Consider the following 17,215-nt stretch of genomic DNA (forward strand, 5'->3'; position numbering starts at 1 on the left):
GCATGAGGAAGTTTTTAATAAGTAACTATGATCAGTGGAAAATGGTAAATAAAAATGTAAACAGACTCTGGGATGGGTTTAATGCAATTGTTGAGGAAAGTAAAAAAGGTTTGTACCTTTAAAGTGGTAAAGAATGGTAAAGATCTACCGTATTATAATAGAGAAGTCAGGAGACTAAGAAGCAGGTGCAGGTCGGAAGGAAATAGAGTTAGGAATGGCTGTGGAAGAAAGAAGAAATTGAAGGAAGTTACAAGGAAATTGAATCTAGCAAAGAAGTCAGCTAAGGATAACATGATGGCAAGCAGAATTGGCAGCCATACAAATTTTAGTGAAAAATGGAAGAGTATATATAGGTACTTTAAGGCAGAAACAGGTTCCCAGAAGGACATTCCAGGAATCATTAATGACCGAGGGGAGTGTGTATGTGAGGATCACCAATAGGTAGAAGTATTCAATCAGCAATATGTAAAGACAGTTAGTTACAGGGATAATGTCCAGATAGAGAAGGTGACTAATACTAAAGAAGTATTAAAATTTACCTATGACAACAATGACATTTACAATAAGATATAAAATTAGAAAACTAGAAAAGCAGCTGGAATTGATAAGGTTTTTGGGGGACATAATAAAGACAATGGGTTGGAATTTAGTATCATGTCTGAAGCACTTGTTTGATTATTGTTTGCATGAATGAACTTTACCAAATGAATGGAGAGTTGCTATAGTAGCCCCTGTATATAAAGGTAAGGGTGATAGATATAAAGCTGAAAATTACAGGCCAATCAGTTTGACATGCATTGCATGTAAGCTTTGGGAAAGTACGGTATTCCTTCTGATTATATAAGACATGTTTGCAAAATTAATAACCGGTTTGATAGAAGGCAGTTTGGGTTTAGGAAAGGTTATTCCACTGAAGCCTAACTTGTAGGACTCCAGAAAGGTATAGCAGATATCCTGGATTCAGGAGGTCAATTGGACTGTATCACGATTGACCTGTCTAAGGCATTTGATAGGGTAGATCATGGGAGACTACTGGCAAAAATGAGTGCACTTGGACTTGACAAATGAGTGACAGATTGGGTTGCTCTCTTTCAGAAGAATAGAACTCAGAGAATTAGAGTAGGCCAAGCTTTACCTGTCCCTGTAATAATTAAGAAGGGAATTCCTCAAGGCACTATTATTGGACCTTCACGTTTTCTTATATATATATATATATATATATATCAATAATATGTGTAAAGGAATGGAATCAGAGATAAGGCTATTTTGCAGATGATGTTATTCTGTGCAGAGTAATGAATAAGTTACAAGATTATGAACAACTGCAACATTTCCTCGATAATGTTGTGAGATGGACAGTAGGCAATGGTATGATGATAAACGGAGATAAAAGTCAGGTTGTGAGTTTCACAAATAGGAAAAGTCCTCTCAGTTTTAATTACTGCATTGATGGGGTGAAAGTTCCCTTTCGTGATCATTGTAAATAGATAGGTATTTATATAAGGAAAGATCTTCGTTGGGGTAGTCACATAAATATGATTGTAAATAAAGGGTACACGTTCAGTGTATTAGACGTACCAGCAATTCTTAACTGGGGCTAATAACTTAACACTCATATGTGATGTGGATTGCCATAGTTGAATATATATACGATTTTTCACGATTTTACGCTATAACTTAACACTCATATGTGATGTGGATTGCCATAGTTGAATATATATACGATTTTTCACGATTTTACGCTAAGCTTTTAACATTCAAAGACCGAACATTACTACCTACTGGCCATGGGTACGTACTGCAAGGCGCAAGTACAACTTGCAGAACCGTAGGTCGGTAATGTCTTTGAGGTTGAGCCAGAGGTACTCCTGAAGCCTGTGGTAATGTGATGGGGAGGGCCCACGTAAAATAAACGGTGGTTGGTTCGCGTGGATGTTGACGGGGTGGAAGGAGTACCTTTGGTTGTAGGGCTGTTTTGACTTATGTTATGTAAAAAAAAACAAGGCATCACTGGGATATATATATTTAATTGATTGTACAGTTGAAGGTGTGCCGTAAAACTACATCTGTCTACAATATTTATCCATTTATACAGGTGAAAAGTTATTTGTTGCCAAAAGGCAACAGTATGCAGTAGAGGGTTAAGAAGGGAATTCCTCAAGGCACTATTATTGGACCTTCACGTTTTCTTATATATATATCAATAATATGTGTAAAGGAATGGAATCAGAGATAAGGCTATTTTTCAGATGATGTTATTCTGTGCAGAGTAATGAATAAGTTACAAGATTATGAACAACTGCAACATTTCCTCGATAATGTTGTGAGATGGACAGTAGGCAATCGTATGATGATAAACGGAGATAAAAGTCAGGTTGTGAGTTTCACAAATAGGAAAAGTCCTCTCAGTTTTAATTACTGCATTGATGGGGTGAAAGTTCCCTTTCGTGATCATTGTAAATACATAGGTATTTATATAAGGAAAGATCTTCGTTGGGGTAGTCACATAAATATGATTGTAAATAAAGGGTACATATCTCTGCACATGGTTATGAGTATATTTAGGGGTTGTAGTAAGAATGTAAAGGAGGGAGCGTATTTGTCTCTGGTAAGACCCCAACTAGAGTATGGTTCCAGTGTATGAGACCCTCACGAGGATTGCAAAAGAGTAGCGTTACAAATATGTTGCAATGTTTGAGCTGGGAAGACTTGAGAGAAAGGGAACGAGCTGCTCGACGAAGTGGTATGTTCCGAGCTGTCAGTGGAGAGATGGTGTGGGAGTACATCAGTAGACGAATAAGTTTGAGTGGTGTCTTTAAAAGTAGGAAAGATCAAAATATGAAGGTGAAGTTGGAATCCAAGAGGACGACTTGGGGCAAATATTCGTTTATGGAAAGGGGAGTTAGGAATAGGAATAACTTACCAAGGGAGACGTTCAATAAATTTCCAATTTCTTTGCAATCATTTACGAAAAGGCTAGGAAAACAGATAGAGTACCCGCCACCTGAGAGCCTCCCCTAAATGCAGATCAGTAGTGATTGATTTTATTTATTACCTACAATATATAATTTCTTCAGCTCAACCCAGCTATATTTGAGGTCGCTAGACCCACTAAGGCCATGGGATAAGGGCCGGCTGCCGCGTGATTTTTGAGATGATAATCCCAACCCAGCATCGACGGGGATTCGATCCTCAGCTTTCCAACCAACCAACCAACCAACCAACCAACCAACCAACCAACCAACCAACCAACCAACCAACCAACCAACCAACCAACCAACCAACCAACCAACCAACCAACCAACCAACCAACCAACCAACCAACCAACCAACCAACCAACCAACCAACCAACCAACCAACCAACCAACCAACCAACCAACCAACCAACCAACCAACCAACCAACCAACCAACCAACCAACCAACCAACCAACCAACCAACCAACCAACCAACCAACCAACCAACCAACCAACCAACCAACCAACCAACCAACCAACCAACCAACCAACCAACCAACCAACCAACCAACCAACCAACCAACCAACCAACCAACCAACCAACCAACCAACCAACCAACCAACCAACCAACCAACCAACCAACCAACCAACCAACCAACCAACCAACCAACCAACCAACCAACCAACCAACCAACCAACCAACCAACCAACCAACCAACCAACCAACCAACCAACCAACCAACCAACCAACCAACCAACCAACCAACCAACCAACCAACCAACCAACCAACCAACCAACCAACCAACCAACCAACCAACCAACCAACCAACCAACCAACCAACCAACCAACCAACCAACCAACCAACCAACCAACCAACCAACCAACCAACCAACCAACCAACCAACCAACCAACCAACCAACCAACCAACCAACCAACCAACCAACCAACCAACCAACCAACCAACCAACCAACCAACCAACCAACCAACCAACCAACCAACCAACCAACCAACCAACCAACCAACCAACCAACCAACCAACCAACCAACCAACCAACCAACCAACCAACCAACCAACCAACCAACCAACCAACCAACCAACCAACCAACCAACCAACCAACCAACCAACCAACCAACCAACCAACCAACCAACCAACCAACCAACCAACCAACCAACCAACCAACCAACCAACCAACCAACCAACCAACCAACCAACCAACCAACCAACCAACCAACCAACCAACCAACCAACCAACCAACCAACCAACCAACCAACCAACCAACCAACCAACCAACCAACCAACCAACCAACCAACCAACCAACCAACCAACCAACCAACCAACCAACCAACCAACCAACCAACCAACCAACCAACCAACCAACCAACCAACCAACCAACCAACCAACCAACCAACCAACCAACCAACCAACCAACCAACCAACCAACCAACCAACCAACCAACCAACCAACCAACCAACCAACCAACCAACCAACCAACCAACCAACCAACCAACCAACCAACCAACCAACCAACCAACCAACCAACCAACCAACCAACCAACCAACCAACCAACCAACCAACCAACCAACCAACCAACCAACCAACCAACCAACCAACCAACCAACCAACCAACCAACCAACCAACCAACCAACCAACCAACCAACCAACCAACCAACCAACCAACCAACCAACCAACCAACCAACCAACCAACCAACCAACCAACCAACCAACCAACCAACCAACCAACCAACCAACCAACCAACCAACCAACCAACCAACCAACCAACCAACCAACCAACCAACCAACCAACCAACCAACCAACCAACCAACCAACCAACCAACCAACCAACCAACCAACCAACCAACCAACCAACCAACCAACCAACCAACCAACCAACCAACCAACCAACCAACCAACCAACCAACCAACCAACCAACCAACCAACCAACCAACCAACCAACCAACCAACCAACCAACCAACCAACCAACCAACCAACCAACCAACCAACCAACCAACCAACCAACCAACCAACCAACCAACCAACCAACCAACCAACCAACCAACCAACCAACCAACCAACCAACCAACCAACCAACCAACCAACCAACCAACCAACCAACCAACCAACCAACCAACCAACCAACCAACCAACCAACCAACCAACCAACCAACCAACCAACCAACCAACCAACCAACCAACCAACCAACCAACCAACCAACCAACCAACCAACCAACCAACCAACCAACCAACCAACCAACCAACCAACCAACCAACCAACCAACCAACCAACCAACCAACCAACCAACCAACCAACCAACCAACCAACCAACCAACCAACCAACCAACCAACCAACCAACCAACCAACCAACCAACCAACCAACCAACCAACCAACCAACCAACCAACCAACCAACCAACCAACCAACCAACCAACCAACCAACCAACCAACCAACCAACCAACCAACCAACCAACCAACCAACCAACCAACCAACCAACCAACCAACCAACCAACCAACCAACCAACCAACCAACCAACCAACCAACCAACCAACCAACCAACCAACCAACCAACCAACCAACCAACCAACCAACCAACCAACCAACCAACCAACCAACCAACCAACCCTGATCTGCATTTAGGGCAGTTGCCCAGATGGCAGATTCCCTATCTGTTGTTTCCCCAGCCTTTTCCTAAATGATTTCAAAGAAATTGGAAATTTATTGAACATCTCCCTTGGTAAGTTATTCCAATCCCTAACTCCCCTTCCTACAAATGAATATTTGCCTCAGTTTGTCCTCTTGAATTCCAAATTTATCTTCATATTGTGATCTTTCCTACTTTTGTAAACGCCACTGAAACTTATTCGTCTACTAATGTCATTCCACGCCATCTCTCCGCCGACAGCTCGGATTATGCCACTTATTACATGTGATAAAATTCATTTTTAGGTCCATATTGAAAATATTTGTATTAAATAACACTTGTAAGTTTTAATGTTCATCCACCTATTCAATACAATATAATTTCAAGGAATTAGGACATTGTCCTTATTAAAATTGTTGACATAAAATTAGTATAATGAAATGGTACATGTTTCGCCCATTAATAGTGGGCATCATCAGCCATATTTTCAACCTTAGAATAGATCATGTACCTGATTGGAAATTATCTATAAATGCTGTTAAAAACTATGCCGTATAAAATATATTGGAGACAACTATTACAATATAAAATGTAGTATGCTGTTATTTGACAATAATAATATTATAATAATAATATTGGAGTCTAAAATATGGCAGTTGTTTGAGGATTATGACATTATAAAAGATATTACAATGACAATAAAAATCAGAAAATACATTCCATTTAGTTGTCAAATGGCGTATGGTTTAAAAAAAAATAATTATGGAACGTTAAGCAATGGTAATGGTTGTTGGTTCTTGCAGTTAATAACTGTTGATTTTCATTTATTTGCTTGTAGATTTGAAGAGTTGTTTTTTATGGCCTGGTTCCTTTTTGAGTTGATATTAGCTGGAAATGTTGGTGCTGTAGGCTATATTAAAGTCTTTGTAGGCATCATTAGACCATCTTCTATGATGTGGTAAGAGTTTGTGATGTTGCTGCTGAGCATGTTTGTTGGAAGGGAACGTTCTTGTCATTCAGTGATTAGCCAAAGGTATGATGAGTTCCCTTCGACCGCTGAGATGTTAGCTTACGTTGAGAGTTTTAGAGTAACTGGCAGTCACCGAGCTCTTACTACGCGTGTTGTGTAACCAGCAACCTTTGCATACTGCTGACTGAATATGGTACTTCTGCCTTTTGAAGATCCTCACATACACACTCCCCTTGTTCATTAATTATTCCTGGAATGTCCTTCTTCGAATCTGTTTCTGCCTTAAAATACCTCTACATGCCCTTTCATTTTTCACTAAAATTTGTATGACTGCCAATTATGTTTGCCATCATGTTATCCTTAGCTGCCTTCTTTGCTAGATTCAATTTTCTATTAAGTTCCTTCAATTTCTCCTTACTTCCACAGCCATTTCTAACTTGATTTCTTTCCAGTCTGCATCTCCTTAGTCTCTTTATTTCTCTATTATAATAAGGTGGGTCTTTACCATTCCTTACCACCCTTAAAGGTACAAACCTGTTTTTGCATTCCTCAACAATTGCTTTAAACCCATCCCAGAGTCTGTTTACAATTTTAATTACCGTTTTCCACCGATCGTAGTTACTTTGTAGAAACTGCCTCATGCCTGCTTTATCAGCCATATGGTACTGCCTAATAGTCCTACTTTTAAGAGCTTCCTGTCTATCACATTTATTTTTGACTATGACAAAAACAGCGTCATGAACACTAATACCATCTCTTACTTCAGTTTCTCTATAGAGCTCATCTGGTTTTATCAGCACCACATCCAGGATATTTTTCCCTCTGGTTGGTTCCATCACTTTCTGAATCAGCTGTCCTTCCCATATTAACTTATTTGCCATTTTTTGGTCATGCTTCCTGTCGTTCGCATTTCCTTCCCAATTGACATCTGGTAAATTCAGATCTCCCGCTACAATCACATTTCTTTCCGTGTCGTTTCCCACACAGCTGATTATCTTATCAAATAATTCTGAATCCATGTCAGTGCTACCCTTTCCCGGTCTGTACACTCCAAATACATCAAGTTGCCTATTATCTTTAGAAATGAGCCTTACACCTAGAATTTCATGTGTCTCATCTTTAACTTTTTCATAGTTTACAAATTCTTCTTTCACCAGAATGAATACTGCCCCTCCCACCATTCCTATCCTATCTCTACGATACACACTCCATTCCCGTGAGAAAATTTCTGCATCCATAATATCATTTCTCTGCCATGATTCAACTCCTATTACAATATCTGGTAAATATATATCTATTAAATTACTTAATTCTACTCCTTTCTTTACAATACTTCTACAGTTCAATTATGTCACCCCTACTTGATTTCCAGTTCCCTGTTCCCTCATCACCGCTCCCTAGGCCACCCGGTTTCCCTGAATGTACCTCCCTATTACCCTTCCAAACAAATTTCCTAACTTATACGTACCACTGCAGTTTAAGTGAAGGCCATCTGAGCGCAGATCCCTATCTCCTACCCACCCATTAGGATATAGAAATTTCAATCCCTGTTTCCCACATACCCACTCTATGGTCTCATTTAAATCCCCAATCACCCTCCAGTCAGTATCCCTCCTACAAAGCATTCCACTAATAACAATCTCCGTTTTCTTAAATTTCACCCATGCTGCATTTATCAGATCCCACACATCTCCAGGTATGTTGGTACCAGTACTTATATCAGCTTGCCTTACGTTGTTGGTACCAACGTGAAACACTACCACCTTACACTTCCCCTCCTCCCTCTCTTCTACTTTCCTCAACATCTGCCACAATCTAATTCCTGGATAGCACTCTACCCTGGTTCCCTTTCCTCCACACACTTTCCCCATGTGTCTAACGATGGAATCCCCCATGACCAGAGCCTCAACCCTACCCACCTCATTTGATCCCCTCCCCTCCTGGTCAACCCTATCTTTCCTGATAGCTGCAGAAGCTACTTCTTCCTCCCTTTTCTCCTTCCCATGACCCTGTTCCACCTGTCTTTTCCTATCCTGTACTCTACATTTCCCTTTCCTACCTTTACCCTACCTCCTACTTCCACACATCTCAGCAACAGTTCCCTGTCCCTCATCTTCCCTCTGTTGTTCTACCTGGAGTGACTCGTACCGTTCCAGGTGGGAAGTCGGCACCTATGGCGCTGAGGTATTCATACACGCAATAATAACAACAACAACAACAACAACAACAACAACAACAACAATAATAATAATAATAATAATAATAATAATAATAATAATAATAATAATAATAATAATAATAAAGTTCAGTCAGTTTATCTCTCCTTCCATGGCTGTCTACATACGTTACGACTTATGGACCCGCTGTCGTATTATTTTTCTCCCCTGAAGCAACTGATGTCGAATTTGTGTATTCCCATCTGTTTTACTCGGACAGGTTCCTTCTCTGTTACAGGTCCTCATTGGGTCAGACATAGCGGGGCTTTACACCCAGTGCTCTTTACAATAAGTGTCGTATATTTCGGAGTTGTCAGTGTTAATACATCCTTTTCTAAATTCAGCCTCTTCTACGGAATCTTAGAAATCATATTTGTTCTTCAAGCGTTTGTTTTAAGTGATTAAACTACATTAAAATATCCGGTTCTGTTTCGAAGTGGCAGGTATGTTGTCATACAAGACACGTATTAGCCAGTTGTACACGTTAACCGTTAATTTGTGTTACAGATCTTCATTGAGGAATTGAGATTTCTGACATTTTACACTGTGTTCATAACCTTTAACATTTTGTCGGTAATGTTCAAGTTTCAATAATTTATTTTTGAGAAACTTATGGATCTCAATCGAGAACCGTATTAAGTTCATACTAATCCTTCTCATTTTCGGCATTCTGGCCCAATATATTTTATATTTAATGGTTTTAATTTTCATAAATTTAATTTTTAGATGGTTGTTTGAGAAAAAACTTACAAGATGTAGTGTATAATTTTAAGTATTTTGTTGATATGTTATTTACATCTGTTTGTGAATTAAAAATGACGCTGAGAATGTTGAGTTCTTCTTTACATTGTAAGCTGCAAAGTATGGTAGTAGGATTCGAACTCTTGAGAGTTGTTCCGTTTAGGTTATCTGTAATATTGTCTGAATATATAGAATTTTTGGTATATAAGTGTTGTTATGTAGATTCTTCTGTATCATATCATTACCCCACAATAAGTCAGCAGTATGTGGAGATTGTTGGTTACAAGGATAATGTCCAGATAGAGGAGGTGACTAATACTAAAGAAGTATTAAAATTCACCTATGACAGCAATGACATTTACAGTAAGATGCAAGAGTTGAAAACTAGAAAAGCAGCTGGAATTGATAAGATTTCAGGGGATATACTAAAGACCATGGGTTGCGATATAGTACCATTTCTTAAGTACTTGTTTGATTATTGTTTGCATGAAGGAACTTTACGAAATGAATGGAGAGTTGCTATAGTAGCCCCTGTATATAAAGGAAAGGGTGATAGACATAAAGCTGAAAATTACAGGCCAATCAGTTTGACATGCATTGTATGTAAGCTTTTGGAAAGCATTCTTTCTGATTATACAAGACATGTTTGCAATATTAATAACTGGTTTGGTAGAAGGCAGTTTGAGTTTGGGAAGGATTATTCCACTGAAGCCCAACTTGTAGGATTCCAGCAAGATATAGCAGATATCCTGGATTCAGGAGGTCAATTGGACTGTATTGCGATTGACTTATCTAAGGCATTTGATGGGGTAGATCGTGGGAGACTACTGGAAAAAAAAGAGTGCAATTTGACTTGAAAAAAGAGTGACTGAATGGGTGGCTCTGTTTCTAGAAAATAGAACTCAGAAAATTAGAGTAGGTGAAGCTTTATCTGTCCCTGTAAAATTTAAGAGGGGAATTCTTCAAGGCAGTATTATTGGAACTTTATGTTTTCTTATATATATCAATGATATGTGTAAAGAAGTGGAATCAGGAATAAGGCTTTTCGCAGATGATGTTATTCTGTACAGAGTAATAAATAAGTTACAAGATTGTGAGCAACTGCAAAATGACCTCGATAATGTTTTGAGATGGACGGTAGGCAATGGTATGATGATAAATGGGGATAAAAGTCAGGTTGTGAGTTTCACAAATAGGAATAGTCCTCTCAGCTTTAATTACTGTGTTGATGGGGTGAATGTTCCCTTTGGGGATCATTGTAAATACCTAGGTATTAATATTTTATTTTATTTTATTTTATTTATTTATTTATTTATTTATTTATTTATTTATTTATTTATTTATTTATTTATTTATTTATTTATTTATTTATATTGATTTTATTTAATTAATTAATTAATTTATTTATTTATTTATTTATTTATTTATTTATTTGTTTGTTTGTTTGTTTGTTTGTTTGTTTGTTTGTTTGTTTGTTTGGTGGGACTCAGGCTATGAAGCCTGCTATTCTGTCCGACCATACATACACCTACATGAAGAGTTAAATATACACTAAATTATGTACAGTTTAATATCTTAAGGTATCAATTATATGTTTTAAATAACCTAATAACTCAGCTATGATCTAGTCCTACTATGTTATAAGAAATTATTATTATTCATTAACCAGGTTTGACAGAGTTTCTTAAAGCGGAGGTGGTTTGACACGCTCCTAATTTCAGCAAGTAGGGAATTCCAAATTCGGCTGGCGGCGACTATAAATGATCTACTGTACCCAGTTGAGCAGTGAATGGGAATGCTTAGTACTGCGCTGGATGATGATCTGGTAGGAATACTAGAAGGGGATGCTAGGTAATGGAATTGTGTGGCAAGGGTTTCAGGTGTGTTAAGGTTCAGTATACGATGTCACAGGGAAAGAGTGTGTAAATTTCGTCGCTCTCTTAAGTGTAGCCATGAAAGCCTACCAAATGCGGGAGAAATATGGCTAAACCTTGGTATATCTGAAATAAATCGAACGCATGCGTTATGTGCCTTTTGGAGCTTGATGGAAAGTGAGGTGTTCAGGTTACTGTATACTACGTCACAGTAGTCGAATATTGGCATTACCATACTTTGGATAAGCATTTTTCTTACATTTTGGGGGAGTAAATCTCTGAGTTTTTTAAGGGAATGTAAGGAATAAAACACTCTTTGACATATATCTGTTACATGATCGTTCCAACTAAGGTTTTTATCCATTATCATCCCTAAGTTTTTAACTGAGTCTTTGAATTGTAACCGAGAGCCTCTTAATGTTACCTAGTGGGTATGGACATCTGTAAGACATGCGTGTTTTTTTTGGGTAGCTAAAAGAATACACTGCGATATTTGGGCATTGATTTTTAGTGCATGGTCATCGGCCAACCTAGATATTCTTCCTAGGTCGTCATTCATATTATTTATTGCAGTCGGTAAGTCACGAGGATGTGCATGTGTATATATCTGTATGTCGTCTGCGTACACATGATATTGACATTGTTTAATTACTTGTGTTAGTCCTGAAATGAAGATTGAAAATAGGAGTGGCGCTAGCACTGACCCCTGTTGTATTCCAGTCTCTACATATTGCCATGAAGAGAAATTTTCACCTGTAGATACACACTGCCAGCGATCAGAGAGGTAGGAATACATCCAGGATAGTGTGCTTTGTGAGAAATTAAGAGCACGTACTTTTGCTATTAGTATGTCCGTGTCAATGCAGTCGAAGGTCTGACTAAGGTCTAAAAGAGTTAAAATAGTAACTTCTACCTTATCCATAGCTACTCGTATGTTGTTTGTAACTTTAAGCAGTGCAGTAGTTGTGCTATGATTGCTTCTCAAACCAGACTGGTATTTGTCAAGGGGCATATTATTATTTAAATATGCAGTTATTTGTCTGTGAACTATTTTCTCCAAAATTTTGGACAGAAATTGTAAAATGCAAATGGATCGAAAGTCTTTGGGTTCCACAGGATTGGTGGTCTAGGGGAGTGGGCGAACAATTGCATATTTCCAAAGGGAAGGGAATATGCCGGTTATCAGTGAGGTATTAATGATGTGGGTTAGAGTTGGTAGGATTACGTCTAGAGTTTTTAACAGTAACTGTGGAAAAATCTCGTCACATCCTGTCGCAGTTGTCTTTATTGATCCTGCATTTTGTCTCACTTCTGCAGGAGTTACGAGGGAAAAATATAACTGTTCTCCTCCATTGTTCGTATTGCCATTGTGTAGAATTTTGTTAATCGTATGTTCTTTTGTTGTCTCGTCAATGTTAATGGGTCTTGTAGTAAAGTATTGGTTTAAATCATCCAGTGATAGTTTAATGTCAGCAGTATGTATTTTATTTCCACCTATGCCCATTTTTTTAATGGTTTTCCAGATTGTTGTTGTGTTTCGGGGTAGCAAAATGTTCTGTGAGTGTCTTATTTTAGCATTCCTTACGGCCCATGTGGTCCTGTTACGAAGGGTCTTGTACAGGTCAAAGGAATGATTTTCATTGGGGTAATCACATAAATATGATTGTAAATAAAGGGTACAGATCTCTGCACATAGTTATGAGAGTATTTAGGGGTTGTAGTAAGGATGTAAAGGAGAGAGCTTATTTGTCTCTAGTAAGACCCCAACTAGAGTATGGTTCCAGTGTATGGGACCCTTACCAGGATTATTTGATTCAGGAAGTGGAAAAATCCAGAGAAAAGCAGCTCGATTTGTTCTGAGCGATTTCCGACAAAAGAGTAGTGTTACAAAAATGTTGCAAAGTTTGGGCTAGGAAGACTTGAGAGAAAGGAGACGAGCTGCTCGACTAAGTGGTATGTTCCGAGCTGTCAATGGAGAGATGGTGTGGGAGGACATCAGTAGACGATTAAGTTTGGATGGTGTCTTTAAAAGTAGGGAAGATCACAATATGTAGATAAAGTTGGAATTCAAGAGGACAAATTGGGGCAAATATTCATTTATAGGAAGGGAGTTAGGGATTGGAGTCACTTACCAATGGAGATGTTCAATAAATTTCCAGTTTCTTTGCAATCATTTAAGAAAAGGCTAGGAAAACAACAGTAGGGAATCTGCCACCTGGGCGACTGCCCTGAATGCAGATCAGTAGTGATTGATTGATTGATTGATTGATTTCCAGTATTTAGTCCTCATATTTTCCTCAGCAGTAGGCTGCCTCTCTTTCGTACCGTAACATTTTTCCAGATAATTATTGGTGTGTAAAAAGATCTTCCTTGGGGGCGAGTGGCAGTGAGTTTGCATGGGTTCGAATTCCATGATCGGCAACCCTGCACATGGTTACCATGGTTTCCCTATTTTCTCATTATTTAACCTTAATTAATGCCCCTATCTTCATAATCCTTGCTCTTCAATCAATCAATCAGTTAGTCAATCAATCAATCAATCAATCAAACAATCAAGCACTACTGTTCAGCATTTAGGCCAGTCGCCCAGATGGCAGATTCCCTATCTGTTGTTTTTCCTAGCCTTAAATGATTACAAAGAAATTAACTGTATTAAAAGACATGTAAAACTGGAGGATTTTAGCTATGATCGTAGCATCAGTCATAGAAAACTCAAAGTCCTATAGGTTTGATCATGATATCAACAGTCATCTAAAATTTTTGGTCTTTTCTGTATGATCATAATATTGATAGTCGTGTAACATTACAAGCTTGTTACTTAGTCTGTTGACAAATAACCTAAGTAGCAATGACAGCAGTACGGTAATATATACTTCTGTCCTGTGTTCCAGTGTAAGGTTTTTGGAAGTAATCAGCAACCCCAGTACCTTCTAACTACTTCAGATGCAGTGTGAAATGGATCAGGAAGTAAAGATCAAAGAGGAACCAGCTTGGCTTAAAGAAACAACAAATGCATCACTTGTAAGTCTCATTACAGATAAGTTTATAGAGATAGTAGCTGAATAAGTTTGGCAGGAGCAAAATTTACTGTGAGCTTACCCATTATTAACAGCAGCAGTCTCCATTTGCTAGATGGACATCTAGGCATGGTAGGTCTCTCTCTGTTTCTTTGTGTGAGAAAACACCACAGTGTGCTAACCAAGGCTGCCAACACTTAGGAATTATAAATAACAGTATTGATGTACATCTATGGATTTAGCTAGTGACAAAATCATTGTTCATGAGACAAGGACAGGGATTCTGGTGGTGTGAGCCCCCAGATTAGGGCTACTGTGTGATCAATTTATCTGTAGCATTGACTATAGAGACAGCAGATCTATTCTGTGTTTTGTAGTGGCAGAAGCTGTATTAATGTTGTGGGCTTGACAGCGAATGAGCCTTGGTTAAGTCCAGCTTGCGACAAAGTTGGGATAGGCAGTGTCTCAAGGTCAAAGCTTCAGGGGATTCCATGTGTTAAATACCCAATGTCTGACTGTGTGTTGTTAACTGATTACCTCTGTTGGTTACTGAAATGGATGTCTGGAGGGTGTGTAGTTATGAATTTATTCTGCATGGTTTCATAATGGAATCATTGTGGGATTAACATCATTTCCCATCATATGTCAGCCAATTGCAGTGCTAGTAGTTGCTGAAGTGATGCAAAATGGTGGGTGCTAGATTGAATTAGGTTATGGCCAGTATTTCCCTGGCTCTCATGGTGAACATATTTTTCTTCAAAAATAAATTCCAGGTAAGATTTGCATCATTTAAACATCTTTACGATGTTACTAATGTTGAGTGAGCACATAGTAAAATTCTGCCTTGACATTTTACTGTGAGTATAGCTCATCTAAAGAAAACAACCTGATGAAGGCGGAGATGCAGTGGAATATTTTCGAGAAGGAGCAAGATATTTTCATGACCTATCCTTGCCCTGTCTGTTGCTACTCTAATCACAGTCCATTGCAATCTTCTGAGTTTGTGGCTTTCTGTTCAATGGCTCTTCTTCTGATAGCTCAGAAAGTAAAATGGTGACATATTAATTTCATGTTGGTGAGTGTGATTCGGGTTCGGTCTAGAGGTATTTGATGAAGCTGAATTATCCCAGCACATGTCTGTAGTTATACTGGCATGAAAGTGAACTCCTGAACATCAATCTGGCAACTCAGTGTCTTTGAAAACCTGGAAAGTTGGAAGAGAGATGTTCAGTGAATCACTGTGACTTGACATTAAGAATCTGTGGCAAACACTGTGAACTGCTGATTTATAGATGATATATTGCCCAGAAGTTTCTTAATGCTAAAATTCAGCAATTAATGTACACTGTTCTGAGAATAAATGTCTGCTTGTTGAATAATAAGTTACAGGCACTTGAGTAGAGAATGGAGTCTAAATATATCCAAGATGTGAGGATACTTCTGTACTCCACCTTTGATATTTTTTATGTTCTGTGTCAACTTCATCCTAACATTTGAGTGCACTCCTGATCAAGAACTCTAGGTTTGGTATTTCTTATAATGCTACTGCATCACACTTGTACAAATATCAAAATTATGTTAAACATTAATGTGCCAATATCGGGAACTGTTTATAAGTTTGATAAGGTTGGAATTGGATTAGTCTGCACTTTTCACCATCAGTATCAAAATTACTTTGGTTGCTCTGATTATAAAAGATGATCGTTGGCCCATTGTACTTTTTTAATGCTCGAATATATTCCAATACTACCGCACCCCCATTAGAACCACATGTTAATAATTATTACTCCTATCTTTACTAGTGTAAAAGAAGATAAATCACAAATCTTTAATCAGTGTTTTTGAGACTGGATACAGCAGTCTGCTAAACAGAATGTCGGGGCCGATGACCTTCGATGATAGGCCCCTTAAAACAAAAGGCATCGTCATCATAAACAGAATGTCAATACAGCTGTGATTACTCTGGGTTATCCTCACATCCACAATCTGCTGGAAGATATGCATGTAAAGGAAAGAGCAGATTTGCCTATATGGGAGATAAAATAGCTCAAAATTTTAATATAATTTCTCTCAAAATAAGTATTTTGCTCAGATGTTGAATTCATTTAGAAAGGAAAAAAGAGTGATTAGCTCATTTTATTCCTCAAGTACAGATCAGAGTCTATGTTACATAGAGAACCATGTCTAAGGACTCTAGAATGCATGATTTCTGAGAATATTTTCTTTAATATGCCCCTTCTTAGTGGACTCAGACCCTTTCAAGGACTTAAGACACATTAAAAATAAACTTTTCTGTCCTCTTTGTCATTATTTCTCTCTCCGTTTTGTGCATCTTTTTTCATCCTTTCCATAGCTTGGTTACTGTTCTCTTTCTTCTATACTGAATGCATTAAGTTGGTATATCCTAGCATTTTATACTTTAATACACATTTATTAGTAAGTGAATTTATATTAGAACATATGCTTTTGATTACAGTCCCTCCCCCACCGCTTTAGTGCCGATGAGGTTTTATGAATCCAAGTGAGAAATTTCAAAGTGTCGTAGTAGATTATGAAAGAGCTTCTGAAGCTGTGGATGTGCACTCCAACACTCCTGACCCTCCACTGATGTTGTTCTTATCCCCACAGTTCTGCACAGGAAACTACATAACATCTTTATAGTGCTACAACATTTCATTTGTAGTTGTTTGAGTTTGGACTACAAACTATATGCTTAGAATAAAAAACAATTTAGAACATGTTTAACACCTGTAAGATGATTAATATGATCAGACATATTT

The 17,215-nt window shown here is 38.8% G+C and overlaps 1 protein-coding gene across 1 annotated transcript in view; it reads left to right on the forward strand.

Annotated features, from left to right (window-relative positions):
* Positions 1 to 9,264: 9,264 nt before the first annotated feature.
* The window catches only part of LOC136885506 (uncharacterized), a 71,357-nt gene continuing 63,406 nt past the window's right edge, over positions 9,265 to 17,215 (forward strand). The window contains exons 1-2 of the mRNA XM_068230264.1: positions 9,265 to 9,376; positions 14,310 to 14,439. Coding sequence (XP_068086365.1) covers positions 14,362 to 14,439 — 78 coding nt within the window. The 5' untranslated portion in view covers positions 9,265 to 9,376; positions 14,310 to 14,361. The remainder of the gene's footprint in view (positions 9,377 to 14,309; positions 14,440 to 17,215) is intronic.

Source organism: Anabrus simplex, chromosome 14, assembly GCF_040414725.1.
Source record: "Anabrus simplex isolate iqAnaSimp1 chromosome 14, ASM4041472v1, whole genome shotgun sequence".
NCBI lineage: Eukaryota > Metazoa > Arthropoda > Insecta > Orthoptera > Tettigoniidae > Anabrus > Anabrus simplex.